The sequence below is a fragment of the Halyomorpha halys genome, unplaced genomic scaffold (genome assembly GCF_000696795.3).
Source record: "Halyomorpha halys isolate HHAL.00 unplaced genomic scaffold, Hhal_1.1 Scaffold263.1, whole genome shotgun sequence".
NCBI classification, from domain to species: Eukaryota; Metazoa; Arthropoda; class Insecta; order Hemiptera; family Pentatomidae; genus Halyomorpha; species Halyomorpha halys.
In genome coordinates this window covers 883,654-898,860 of record NW_027105032.1, presented here as the reverse complement: position 1 = coordinate 898,860, position 15,207 = coordinate 883,654, and the positions used below count along the sequence as shown (strand labels likewise).

At 28.2% G+C, this 15,207-nt stretch overlaps 1 protein-coding gene across 21 annotated transcripts in view; it reads right to left on the bottom strand.

Moving 5' to 3' along the window:
- Positions 1 to 3,220: 3,220 nt before the first annotated feature.
- Positions 3,221 to 15,207, bottom strand: part of Ufd4 (ubiquitin fusion-degradation 4-like) — a 117,154-nt gene continuing 105,167 nt past the window's right edge. For all 21 annotated transcript variants that reach the window (XM_067048016.1, XM_067048013.1, XM_067048043.1 and 18 more), the window contains 13 exons: positions 14,182 to 14,460; positions 13,761 to 13,891; positions 13,414 to 13,637; positions 13,044 to 13,254; positions 12,033 to 12,237; positions 11,554 to 11,644; positions 10,793 to 10,932; positions 9,629 to 9,786; positions 7,564 to 7,692; positions 6,381 to 6,669; positions 5,410 to 5,556; positions 5,237 to 5,331; positions 3,221 to 5,160 (listed from right to left, as the gene is read on the bottom strand). In XM_067048016.1, the coding sequence (XP_066904117.1) occupies positions 4,878 to 5,160; positions 5,237 to 5,331; positions 5,410 to 5,556; positions 6,381 to 6,669; positions 7,564 to 7,692; positions 9,629 to 9,786; positions 10,793 to 10,932; positions 11,554 to 11,644; positions 12,033 to 12,237; positions 13,044 to 13,254; positions 13,414 to 13,637; positions 13,761 to 13,891; positions 14,182 to 14,460 (2,382 nt within the window). In that variant the 3' untranslated portion in view covers positions 3,221 to 4,877. The remainder of the gene's footprint in view (positions 5,161 to 5,236; positions 5,332 to 5,409; positions 5,557 to 6,380; positions 6,670 to 7,563; positions 7,693 to 9,628; positions 9,787 to 10,792; positions 10,933 to 11,553; positions 11,645 to 12,032; positions 12,238 to 13,043; positions 13,255 to 13,413; positions 13,638 to 13,760; positions 13,892 to 14,181; positions 14,461 to 15,207) is intronic.

Sequence of the window (15,207 nt, the reverse complement as noted above, 5' to 3'; positions counted from 1 at the left end):
CTATAGCCCTGATGAAGACCTGAAACTCAGGTCGAAACGTCGGCATAAAATAAATAAATATGGTTTTGTTTATTTATGTTGTTCTTTGCTGACCGCACCCACCGACAAACTTTTCCAAGTATTATTATTATCCAACTAATTTCTTTGTGCGGAGCTATAACTCAAAATTGTATCTTGATGCTAAAAGATTGAAGACACAAATGGAATTATAACGAATATTTGAATTAAAATATCTTGAAAACTAAAAATCATAGTTGTGTACTGTAAGGAATGTTCATTCTCTCTATATTTCATCCTCTCTCTAATGACCTAAAATTAAAAACTGTTTCTTGATGCTACATCACATTAGAAAGGCAAACAGTGAAAAAGATTGCGCCAACAAACACATTGCTAGGGTGAATAATTATAGTAATTCGTTTGATCTATTATTGTTAGGATAAACATGTAAGGGATGGCTATTTTTGTTTGCTTAGCCATGTTCTCATTTTAGACACTTTCATATTGTTAGGGTAAATTTAGTTGAAGGAATTTTTATTTTTGAGTTAAACTTAAACAAGCTTAACTTTAATTGTTTAGGTAATCCAAACAATTAATAGATTTCTTACAAGATATATCACTTTTCAGAATGATAAACTCACCAACAATTGATGTAATATTTGCAAGATATATTGAAAACATTCAATCAAATTTTTACATATCTTATTTTAGCTATCACAAGCCAATCATATCAACATTGACCAATAATACTTTTATTTTTGCTTCAGATGACTAGAAAGTTTTAGTAAATAATCACAGTAACATACGTATATATTGCCTGAAGGTTAGTAGATACAAATCAAATTAATAATACTGAGACAAATACTGCTATATTGATTTCATTAATAATTTATTTAAATTATTACTTTCTCTTAATGCCAGTATAAAATATCTGAGATAATAGTTTTGATAACTGCCAAAAGAGGCCAGCACTATCCGGTCGTTTAATAAAGATTTCGTAATAGTTCTAATGACAGCCAAAAGAGAGCAGCACCACCCAAGCCCCAGCTTGCCTTTAGAACCGAGTGCAAAATCTTTATTTAACATTAGGAGATTAGGAACATACAGGAGCTCAAGCGACAGGTCAAGTGCTCATGTACTTGTAGTTTTAATAACTGCCGCCAGGTAGCAACACTGTTGGTCTCACGGGAGCAGCTTGAACGTTGAGCTCCTGTAAGTTTCTAATCTCCTAATACTAAATAAAGCTTTTGAATCAGTTTTAAAGCCAAGCTTTTGGCATTAAATGGCTATTACGAAATTTTTATATATTGGATAGTGCTGGCCTCTTTTAGCAGTTATCGAAACTATTATCTTAAGTATTTTATACTAATCAGTTCTTAAACATTTTAAATAAATTATTAATGAAAACAATATAGCACTTTTTTTCTTAGTATTATTAATTTGATTTGTATCTATTTACTTTTGGGCAACATATTCATCTGCTAATGCGTTTATTTATTAACTCTTCTTGTCCTTTGAAGAAAAAAAATCGTTGAATTTACAGCATTTTGCTTGGGTGTGTTGAAATATTTTTTTCTATAATTATGTTGTTTTTTTTACTAGATTTGGTTGGTCAGTTGTACTTAAATTACAAAGTAAAACATGTTAGTAATCAACACCTTTGTTTTGTACCATATTTAGCACATATGAAAGTTTGTGCACTTATGTTGACAAATCTTATTATAAAATAAAAAGCAATAACTTCTTTAAGTGATAATCTTTAAAAATAAACTCAATTTTATTTTGTGGATTAATTCCAATTTGGAGTATTAATTTAATTGCACATAAGTACTGCTATATGCTGGGGCATACTGCTATATCAGAGGATATTTTAGATTCAATGAACACAATAAAAAGTTGGATATCAATTATTGTATTTAGTTAAAACTAAGTATTCACTTACTTTTATTATTTTAATGTATTGTTTCATAAATTTTAGTTACTCATTTAATCAATCATAAGTTCATTGTAATGATCTTCCAAATAAGCAAACATTATATATATATATTGGCTTGTAATTTTCAAAGATATTGATACCACTAAATTCATTTGAAACCACGATGCACATCCAGAGTGAAAGAGGCAGAATGCAAAATATCACTGAAAACTTTAATGGTTGGATCAACATCCCAAAGCGCAACCAGCCATTAAGTATGAAAACAAACCATATTACGCAATAAATATTTTACCAGCAATAAAATATGAGGTTTATAAATTAAATTAAGGTCTGTATCAAATGTTAGTTCTTACAAAAGTGGACAGAATTTCAAGGGAACAAGTCCAAATACTTTTAAAAACATGGGTAAAAATTTAAATAAGCCATATATTTGCTAATATATTGTTTTGTGGGGAATTTCAATAAAATACAGCTACAGCCCATTGGAAAACCTAAAAAAATTGAGTTGTGTGAAAATTAGATTTAATTTTCATAACTTTATTTCGATAAATCATTAGTTATAATAGAAAATTTCAAGAGCTTCAAGCCTTCTCAGGTTAATATTAACAGAATGCACTTGTATTCGATGTAAAAATCTTTTCTAATACTGCATTAGAAATAATTTTTTTAAGCCACTTAAAGTCTGATTTATCTGAAACATCATTATTGCTCATATATATCATAAGGGAAATCGCTATTAATAATTTAAATTAATGGATATTGGCATTTTTAAGATCCACTGATCAATTAGTCATTATGAGATATAAGATAGGTACACTTTATTTTTAATATAGAGATAATCTTAACTGTAACACATAACCTTTGATTAAAGTTAAAAAATAAATCTATTTTAAAATTTGATTTAATACTTAAAACAAATCTTATCTTAATAAAGTTATTATAAATGACTTCCAATCAGTAATTAATTTTTTATGAAAATGAACTTGCATGACTTTTGCTCTTAATTTTAGTTTGGATAAATATCAGGCATGTAAATACAGTTATGCTGAATCTGCATTCAAATCTGTAATGAGCCTAAAGAGAATTAAATTTTCACATGAGATAGAATTGATTTAATATATATTTATAATTATAATGATATTTATCATTACTAACATAATTAAGGAAGTAAATGCTGTCTGCTATCCGATGACATTTCATATAAAACAACAGAATACTTTAGAAAATAACATGGTTTTATTTAAACACTCAGTTGGAAAAGGTAGTAAAAGAAAAAAATACAATGGATCATCTTTGGAAAATATTTTACTTTATTAATTTTTTTTTTGTTTTTTCAAACAACTTAAATCTTAGCGCCTAACCCATCACATACTCGTAAAGATCACAAAGAAAAGTGGAACATACATCTAGATAAACAATTTGCTTCAATATTATGTGCTTTAAGCACCATATTTCTAGAAACTTATATATCTCTTTTATTTTTTTTCCTTAATTCTCAAATTTACATCATAATATTCCTATTTACAATAATCTAAATTAAAACTAAAGGTTATTTACTAACAGCACACACATACACATATAACCGAGTATATGTATGAGTGTTTTCAACACTTTACATATATATGTATATGAATAAATATATATATATACACATACATACATACAGATTTATACATATACATATATACCAATAATACCGAGTGGATAATTATATTCTATATATATATATATTTTATTTACATATTTTGAGTACTCGTGTGGATCCATTTTTCATACACACAAACACATATAAAAAACAACTTTATATAATTACCATACTGTTTTAGCAGGAGAGCACATGCAGTAAGGCACAAGAATCTTCAAATAATCCCAAAAATAAAATAAATTACGTAAACTTCCAAAAAAATCAATATACTTTATTTTATCTCAGTAAGAGGACTAGCTATAAAATTTCACAAGTGAAACTGTTTTTACCTGATGACTCAAAATACTTCAATCTCAAAAACAGCGACAATAACGTAAAAACAGTTCCTTTCACTCTGAATAGAAAGCACCGCTAAGCTAAGCGATCGTAGGATCGATGGTACAGCCTCATTTTATATTTACAACTGATTCATCACTCAGCAAGAAGTTTTCTAACCAGGTCAAGAAATTTAAAAAAAAAAATAAATAAAAAAAAAAAGGGAAAAGTTTCAAATTGAATATTAACAACTTTTCTTTTGACTTCATATGCAATCTTAAATCTGCTTTTATGGATATTATTTCATAATTTTAAAATGTTCTCATAGATATTAAATTAAAATTTGAAAATTATCGACAGAATTGGCCTGATTGAAAGCTGAGAAATACTATTAAAAAAAAAAAAAAATGGAATGTGATACTAGCAATATTGTTTTTAAACTTACATAATTATTTCAAAAGTTAGCTCACAATATATAATTTATACACAAAAATTTCTGAAATAGTTTTAAAGGTAAAATGTGAAAATATTAAATTTTGTGTCATTTATATTTTTTAATCTTCATATCTAATTTTTAAAAAACACTCGAATCATACTGTACATGTCCTAAACAGTCCAAATTATCTATTATTAAACAAAATAAATTAATCTAATAAACAGACCTTTGGCTGATATCTATCAAACAACACAATTCAGAGAAAACACATTACTATGGTTAAGCATCATAATAAAAGGAAAAAAAAAAAATCATTGGTTTCATAAAGTTTGTCTACAGATTTAATTAAAAAATTATATTAAAAAAAAAAAGATAAAAATAAATGAGGAAACATGACGTTTATCTCATTCTCTAAAATAAAAATAAAAATATTCAGTTTATCATTTACTAATAAGATGCCAATAGAGCTTAAGATAAAAAGATCAAATATAAAAAAAAAATAACTTTTGAATAGACCAAAAGGTTAACTAAATCGTAGTTTTAGGATTCTAATTCAGATGGAATCCTCTTTCCCTGGTGGCGGTCAAAAGCCTCTCCTTGAGGATTTCTTCCGTAGGATAATCGGGCAGTTTAAGATAATGGACGCAGGTATTGACGGACGGGTAGGATCCTTCCCCGGCATCCACCTTCCTGACGACCGTGAGTCGTGGTACGAGGTTGGCCAATCCACCAGGAGGTAAGGAGCTGCAACCTGTTGTGAACTGTAAGAATGCTTTCCTTTCTTCACCAGTCAGGCTCACAAGGACGTTGACCAATCTCAAAAACCCAGCACTGCAAATAATGTCCATTAATACTCATTTGATTCAGTTGATATAAGAAAAAAAAATAAACAAATAAAATCACTTACCTTTCCCTAGTGTAGCCTAATTTTGGTTCTGTGTAGTTAATAAGGTCTTCACGAGTCCAGTGAGGATTTTGATCACCACAAAGCATTAATCTCACCTAAACAAATACAGAAACATTAATATAAAATTCTAAGCCTAAAATAAAAATAATATATAAAAAATCTCTGATAAATACCTCAGCTGGAGTGAAGGCTCTGAGTTTTTCAATTGGAAAAACTCGAGAAAACCCTTTTCTAAATGCTTCCATTTGCCTTGCTATTCCACGCTCTAAGCAGAACTCAATCATAGAATCTATATACTCTTCCAAGTTTTCCATTTTTACCTAAATTCAAATTAAGTTGATAATTTACTAATAAGCCAACAAGTGCGACTATAGAGACAATACTTAATTATCACAATTAATAATAAAAAAACCTTTTAAATTACTTTTTTTATCTAAAGCAATGATTCACTCAAAAAACACACAAAAAAATGTAGTTAAGAGATTTTGGAAGTAAGGTTTTGTATTTTTTTTTAATAATAAAAAATGCTAAAGTTACAATCCAAGTTGTGGATGGATTCATGTAAGAATTTAATTTAATTTCAAAATCAAATTGAAATTACTCCTAAGTATGTCAACATTCTTAATGAGTTATTTATAGTTCCTATAACATATGGTAGGCATAAAGAGGTTTTTCCCAAACTATAATAAACTACAAACTAATACTATTAGTCTTTTAGTTTGTAATTGGTACGATTTCGTTGACTTGTAAAATGCAGATTAGTAATTTTTTTACTTTTTAACTCATATAATATCACTAATAGTTGTTTTTGTTCATTCAACTTTTTATACTTGTATTTATGGACTATTACTATTTATTAGCTTTTATTATTAAACAGGGCACAGGTGGTAGTTACAGTGGTAGTAACAGTAATAATAAATATTTTAATGGTAAATATTTAATAGAAAAAAATTGCTGGTAATATTAAAAAAAAAACCAGTAATATACATTTTCCCCTTTCTATAATCTAAACTAACAGCCATATAAGTTGATACTGAATGATTCAATTAAATAAAATATTTAAGCATTTCCAGACTTTTTTATTCACAAGTAATCCAACTTCATATATAATTTGAATAAATGTTAATAAAAAATATATATATACCTCTATATCGGAACCATTAGGAACAAGATCAGCAGCGGAGTACCCGTAAACATTCAAGCTAGGAAGGTAAGTGAACGTGATGGCTAGATCTTCTAAGGGAACAGGCTGACCAGCAGCAGAGCACGTATAGGCAAGGTTCTGTATCTGCCGAGCTTTACTCTCGACAGAGAGGCTGTTGTCTGTCATGATTCTTGCCTTGCGAGCAGCCAACTCGGACAATTCCATGAGAAACCTACCTCTACCTGGATCGATTTCTTTTAAATCATCCATTGTCAACAAACCACTGATCCTGAAAAAAATAATAATAATAGTAAATACATAAAACAATGCTTCTTTAATTTTTATTACAAGCGTCATGTTACCAGTCAATTATTTTAATATATAAATGATATTATTGAAAATGTGTTATATTTAACACCATATTACATTCAAACTTGTTGTCATTCTGGCTAAACTGTAGTTATCATAACAACCATTTTAACACAAAAACACCTTTAACGGGCAGCACGGATGAACCCACCTGGTAGATAGCCATAGACCTGTTTGAACAGAATTTTTCTTTATTTCTTTTCATCATTCCATTGCCTTCTCTAGCTTTAGAATGGTATGTTAAATGTTTTTATACTGTATTTCTACTTTAGTTTCTTGAAATTTGTTTTCATCAGAGAAAAATAATTCCCCTTTAGTTATCAAATTCTTTCATATTTATCCATTTTTTACTACTACTAACAATGAGAGATAATTAATAATATTAATTAAACCAAACACAAGATACTATAGAGGAAGCCATTTTGAAAATTCTGCAGTTAAGCAATGTCAGATAATTTAAATGGGTATAAGATCTAGCTAATACTAAAGTTCATTCAATTTTAGATAATAATGTTGTTTTTTCTTAAATCGATTATATTACATGACACTTCTGGTTAGTCAATTTTAGTGATTTTATTTTAGTAGTCCAGGCTATACCTGCCTTAAACCTTTCAATTTTGTACGACAATCTGTATTTGAGCTAGGAAGTTCACATATAAAAAAAGATTTTGCGAGACTTGATTATTTAGATTTATGTGACTTTGAAACACGTGTTTCTGTTGAAAACTTGGATTTGAAATTTTTATTGATTCTAATACTTACCCATACCATTTCATACATAAGTAAGTGAAAGAAAAAATAAAATAAAAGTTACCAAGGTTTGTCTTTGGGTGCTGTAATCTTAGGAGGATCAAGTTCTAATTCTTTCTCACTGATGTCAGAGATAATGGATGTAAGCATGACGTCATCGTCACCGCTTCGTGTTCTTGTTAAGCGGCCAAATCTGTCACAAAAAAAAAGATTATAAGTTGATACATAAAATTACTTTAATTTATAATAACTAATGGGGTAACGGTTTTTTTTCAAGCACAAAATAAAGCAAATCTCACTCACAACCTCCCCTGGGCGTTTGTGAGGCCCGTTAGCCAATGGGTGGCACTCACAAAAAAATAGGCATGGGAGAGACGAACCCACCCTACGAAAAAACCACACATCAAGAAACACACGATATATTAGGAAATACATCGCGGGAGAACTTAGACCATAAAGGTCTGTTGCCCATATAATAATAATAAAAATAATAGGGTAACTAGATGTGCATAAGTCAGACCTTTATACCTATGGGATTTGAAAATTTACTAGTGAAAAGTTTGAAATATTATTTCAATATAAAAAAACTTTTAATAAAATAAAGGTTATATAACTTCTGAATAGATTGTTCTATGTTAGAAGTTTAATGAAGAATTTATTTATTTTTCTTTGAAATTTGTTTTAAATCACTTTGGAGTATCAGAGGTCGGAAATAATTTAAAATAAAATTGAAAACACAATATTACTGGTTAGGAGGGTTTAGAACAATTAATTATTTTTATTTTAGTTTTTTGTTTTCAATCAGTTAGCAACTAGTTTATTATGAAACTATCAGTGTAGTTTTGAAAAACTGAAACAGATTAAAAATCTCTTTTGATAAATTGGTTATTATTTTACCTAAAAAAACTTTCTGAAAAGTTCAGAGTAGGTTGCGGAGGTGGACACTGACTAGTATTTTTTTTTGTTACCAATGTTCAAGAACTTAAAGTATAAAATTGATAATTTAATTGTTTAGTTTAGGAGGGTTTAGAATAATTAATTATTTTTATTTTAGTTTTTTGTTTCCAATCCTTAGTATTAGGTTTTTGTTACAAAAAATTAACACTTCAGTGAGAATATTGCTAACTATTTCTTTAAAAAAAGTCAACAGTAACGAATTGCTATTGTTTCCAGTATTGTGAATAATCAATCAGTATAATTAAAATTAATTTATTAACTCCATGGCATTTTCAATTTTGTTTAATATTGTTCAAATAAAAACTAAACTTTACAAACTTAGTATCAACGAATCTACATAGTGTCAATAAACTAGACTATTAATTAAAAAAATGATTTCTAATAAATGCCTTTTAAAAGTGCTATTTATAAATATCCCTTAAAGCACTAGAAACTTTGTTAATAATTTTTTAACTGAAGCTAAAAAAAGTTAATTCAAATGAAATAATTCTTTCCAAAGAATCGTTGAAATTATTTTAGTACATAGTGGACAAAATGAAAGCAAATTAATGATATAAAAAAAAAAAATGCACTACAGGCCAATATAAACATAATTGTGGATATATAATCTCTTTATCATGGTTTAAAATGATAAAAAACTATGGGACATGATGAATGTTTTACAATAGAATATTGTAATGAATTCTTTATATATACTTTGTTCAAGTCAATAAAGTGAAGGTTTTATATGATGAAGATTATTTAGTCCGTTATACAGAGGTGTTTGTTTGTTGAAAAGAGTTTATTATGAAAAAAAAAACTGAAATAATAGAATTATTAGGCTGTGATAAGTCATAAATTAAAAAAAAAAAAAAAAAAAAATCGACAAATCATTTTAAGGATAATATCGTTTCAATCATTACTTTTTAGGACATAAATATAATTTTTTCTTACTTATGAAATGCCTCTAAAACGATACATTGATTTTTTTTATTGTTTTAAAGTGGCATACAAATTTTATTTTGCTTATAATGTTTAATAGCTTAAGAAAAAATCGTCATATACTTCAGATTCAAAAGATTAAACTTATGGTTATCAATCTACACAATAAAAAGACCAGAAGTTGATCATTAAATGTTATCTCAAAATCATTTTTCTAATTTAATAGAAAAAAAAAAGAAGGAATTAATCACCTATCAGTTGGAGCATGAAGTCTATCACCCTGGCATAGAAGTTTCAGGAACTGGTGAGATAAAGGCAAATCAACAAGCCTATTATCTTGGAGTACTTTGGCAAGGAATACGCCCATAAACCAAAAATGTTTTTCAGCAGCGTCACAATGAGCTGAATCCTGAACATAAAAAACCATGGTTTTTAAATAATGTAAATCGTTTTATTTATTACTTTCTTCCTTTTTTAAGAATCGGGGAAGTCTTCACTTTTTATTTTGAATTAGAGAGCAATTTTTTACTTGTAATATATTCTTTATTACTTTATTGACATACATGGTTGATGTTACAGGGCGATATTTTCATTTTTACTATAACTCTCATATTACTGAATGAATTAATGCGTATTCCAGTTATCCTTAATAAAAAAAAAAAATACATTTCACTATTTTTTAACAATAATTGTTAGGTTCTAAGTTGATGGCAAACAATCATTTCTCCCTAAAAAAACTTCTCTCTAATTCAAAATTAATTTATTATCTTTTTACAAATTTTCACAACTGTACAGAAAATTAAAAATTAAAAAAAAAAAGTATGTAGATATGTATAAATACAGAATTAAGACAAATTTATCTTGATGATAAATTTATAGACTGATATTTTAATTTATATTTTAATAAATATACTATTATCTTAGGATAAAATAACTTGTTTTTTCTTAAAATTTAATTATTATTGCAGACAAAACATCAAATTCGGTGTTGCCTACTTCTGAGCTACAATAATTTGAATAGTTACAGATTTTATTTAAACAAAAAGATAAATTAAAAAAAATGAAGTAAGGTAGGAAACAAACTTCAAAAAAATTTGGACAACTTGACAAAAATAAGGAACAAAATAAAAAAATGTATATAACACTAACATTATTCTTGAAATATAATCACATAAATAAGTATATACTGTCAGTTTAAATTTATACTGTGAAGAAAAAAATTAAAGGACTCTCTACTCTATAAAACAAAATAGTATTTTTTTTTTTTTCAAATTAAAATTATGATAAACATGAATATTGTGCAACAGCATTGAGAAATATTTATAAATATCTAAATCACTAAGACATGGCAGAAAATGTGAAAATGAATAGATATAAAAATTGATAAAAACAAAAAATAAAGTTAGGAAAATAACCTGAGGTAAAGGTGCAGGGAAAAGACCGCCGGGGCGACGGACATAATATCCAGGTGGTTTAACTTTCTCATCTAAATAGTCCATAGCACTTGAGGAGTTATTAGTATTTGAAAATATTTCAAGATCGCACAGCCATATACCTGTAAATGTCAATAAAGAAAATAGTGTTAAAATAAATATAAATTAAATCCAATTACAGTCAAAACTCAATAAGTTGAAGCTGAAGAGAAGCAGATGGAGTTATCAAATTCATTTTCAATCGATTCTGAGTTATTGAGTTTTCTATAAGACAGGGATTAGGACCAAAAATTGTAAACTAATTTTCTTCTTTTACAGACATCGTTCAAAAATATAATAAACTCATTAACTTATGAGGTAAACAATGGTGGTCTGAGTTTTTTTTGTTTCAGAAACGGGACATATGTCATAATCTTGAAGATACACAGAAATGAGATTTGTGAAAACTTCAGAGTTATGGAGTCTCTTAAACCTGTAAATTTGGCTTATAGGACCTAAGGGCTCATACTGTAAAAGTTTTCATTACATGTTAAAGAGTCTCATTAGTTCGAGTTAAGGAGTTCAATTTTATCTATAAATGTATCAGGGAGCAGGGTTCACTTTTAAATATCGAGTATGGAGTTTTTGTTACAATTATAATACATCAAAGAAATAACATAAAAAATCATAATTGAAATAAGGATTTTAACATGTTTTTAAATTCTTAAAGAATCCCATAATTATTGTTTAATGAGATGGCATACCTAAATCTTTCCTCTGAAGTTCAGCAGCCACTAACGCATAGAACTCTAAAGTTGGTCCTAAGCCAGTCCCTTCTTCACCTTGAAATCCAACCTAACGAAAACAAATAAAAAAATTATATATATGTATTAAATTAACCCAATAAAAATAAATATTACGTATTTAACACACTCGTGAATTATCACAAGTTTTTCACCCGCATCTTCATCTAATAAGTAACATCTTCATGAAAGATGGGATAAGATTAAAAAATCAATTTTTGAAAGGACTTAACCTCTATAAAATATAATCACAGTAGAAAACAAGTCAAGTGAACAAACAAAACAACTTTTTAAATCTTGAAATATGAGGTCGAGCATATGATTGGGTCATATGAAATATAAATTTTGTAGGGTAACAATATGCAGAATTACTAAATTATTATTATTTTTTTGTAGAATTATTATATTTTTAAAACTAATTATTTTTACCAGAGACTTACTTCAAGAATAGATTTTCTCGATGCATGTAGAGACATAACCTGGTAGGCCCATGCTAGAGTATTACCCTCCCTAGGAACTTTGACTCTTTCATGTTTGAGTCGACCGACCCTGTATTCGTGAGGATCGTCACGTCTAGGAGAAAGGCCTGGTGTCCTCTGCCTTTCTAGGCAAACATCTCTTTGGCTCTGGAGCCAAACAATGGACCTAAAAAATAAAAGGTTTATACAATATGACATTATAATAACCATCATCTGCACCACATTGTCACGGAACAAATAATTAAACAATTACACAATTTAGACTTGAATGCTGCCCACATATTTTATGATTTAGAATACTTAATCATTATTTAAGCTATTAAGAAGTATATTGTGCAAAAGACTTAAATCCAAATAACTTAGGGCATAGAGAATAACTAATAGCTAAGAAAACAATGTGCTCATTTAAACACAAGATTAGAACCTTTATTTGTATAAATGTCTGTCAAAGTGGTTAAGTGAAATGGAAAAATGAAATTCTTTTAATGATTACAAAAAAAATCTCATGATTAAGAAACAATGTTTCATCCAGGATTATTGGAAAAAATATACAAAATCTAAATAAAATGTCTCATAATAATTAAGATTTTTCAATTTTCAACTAATCTTAAAAAATTATTAAATTGGCAGTTTTTACCCAATATCACCCAAATTGTACCATATTTATATTACAAAAATTATGTTAATATAAAGTAAATGAATAAAATATAATATCAACACCTGTATTGCATAGGTCAACAACAATTTCTAATGTTATCATTCCATAAATCAATAGCTTCTGAGACATAATATAATAAGTTAACAATTATTTTAAGTTAAGAGCAAAGTAGATAATTTTAATCATTTACTTTAACATAAAGGCCCTTCCTATATTTATTTAGTTAAGCCAAGTTATTTGTTCTAATATTGTCCAAGTGTCAATCATCGTATTCTATACCTAAAGTACAGAAATATTTGAAAAATTTCAATCACCTAGATGGCCCAAAGGCAGTGCATGTAAAGTAAAGATGCCTTGTCTCAAATGGGAAAAGGAACGGGAATTCCTGGCAAAGATGTTCACACCACGGAGGGAGTGCACCAGAAGATAAAACTAACGGCTCCTGTAGCTGCTGCACCAATTTATTTGTAAGTTTTTTACTCTGCATATCTTCTCGGCTAATCAGCACAACATCGTTGAAATCATCTGAAAACCAGAAAAAAGTATACATTTTTTCATCATTATATATTAAATTAGTCACCTTTCAAACACTAAATGATCCAAATTTATACTCAAACACAATATTATTTAAAAAAAGAAATATATTCAACAAAGATAAAATTATACAAACAGTTTATGTCTTACCAAAATAGGTGGGCTCTTCCTTTCTCTGAGTAAGAACGTAGAGATGTTTCAACAGGTCCAAAACCTGCTCAACCGTGCAAGAGGATGTAGTATGCGTTGGTGTAGGAGTAGAAGGAGAGCAAGGACCGAGCCAAGATCTTCTTTTACCAGATATTATTGGTGTCTGATCTCCACCGTCTTTTTCACTACTTGTTTCATCATAAGAAACTTCACGATAGATAACCCTAAAAATTGAAACAGGTTCAATGAGCAGAACAGAAATGGACCTAAAGAATTCAACTTGAATCTCCTAATTTAATATTCTTGAAATGCAATTGTATATTATTTTAAAGGATATACAGACTTACGTGTAAGTAGGTTCCCATATTCTGCGCATTTTATCTTGACGAGTTCCTAGATCTGTTTGCTGAATCAGTTCTTGAACAGCACGGAATATTGTCCACTGAGGATTTGAAAGTTCCATTTCAACATCTTGTACCTTCAACAAACAAAAAAATAAAATTTAATAGTGTTATGAGCATTATACTTTAGTATAAAAAGAATAATTTTCAACATATTATGTATGAATAGAATTAAAACCGAGAAGTAAAAGTGAAAATTTTGCGAATATGAGTTTCTTCAGAAATTATCAATAATCATTAATAATTTCATAATGTGGTCAAAGCTGAAGAGTCAATTACAATATCCTATTTAAATAATTTTATACCTTGGCTCCTCACACCCTAAAACACATCTTAAACATTATGAATACAAAGACAAGTTAATTACCCCAGGTATGTTCGGCCCCTTAAGATGCAACTGTAATTTAGACCTATGTGAAGTTTGCTCCAGAAGTGGAGCTTGGTCTGAAGAATTTTCAGGTCCTGGCGCAGGAACATCTAAATCTGTCGTTTGGTTCACATTCACTCTTCCTGGTCTTGGGTCAAATGCAGGGATCAGGGCGGAAAATTGTCCTTTCAAGACAAATTCATCATCCCAAGAACGTCTCTTTGTACCACTGCTTGTAGGGCCACCACCAGTATTCCTACTTTCATAGCCGTCATCTTCCTGGAAATTAGAAATGAGTGATTTAAAAATTTGCTGATTGTCAATCATATTTAAAAGTATTTTCAAGTCTAAATATTTTAATGAAAATGATATCTCCATTATGCTGAGCACGTTACATTATACCATACTCCATAAGTTAGTAGGTTAAATTATACTAAAATTATAATAATGTCACAACAAAGTTATCTTTGAAAGTCATTAAGTGTATTCAATATTTAAATCAAAACGGGAACGAGAATTATAAAATAACAATTAAAAGGTTATTAAATAGAAAAAATAACTTTAAACACAGAAACAACTGATAAAGTAAATAAATATCAGACATACAAAAAAACTACTTAATTAATAAAATTCATTAAACTATTAAAAGTTTTAATCACTATCTCTGTTATGTTAGAATTCAGTATCGTTAAGTAGTTTGTAAATAAAATTATAGTGTTGAAGTTAAATTTACAAAACTATCATTATTATGAGGAGAAACAAATCTTCAAAAATTCAAACTTAACAAGGATCAGAAGCAAATACAGTTGAATCAATTTTATTTTAACTACCACAATAGAGATGGACTTGTAAACAAGTTAAAAAAAAGTTTTGAGAAACCATAATATAAACTTGACAACATACCGAAAGTCAAGAAGGGAAGGGGAAAAAAAGCAATTTGAAAGAGTACTAACCAGCATCTACATTAATGGTACCATATAAAATTCAAACCCAAATTAGAAATCTTTATAAGAAATAAAAAATTTA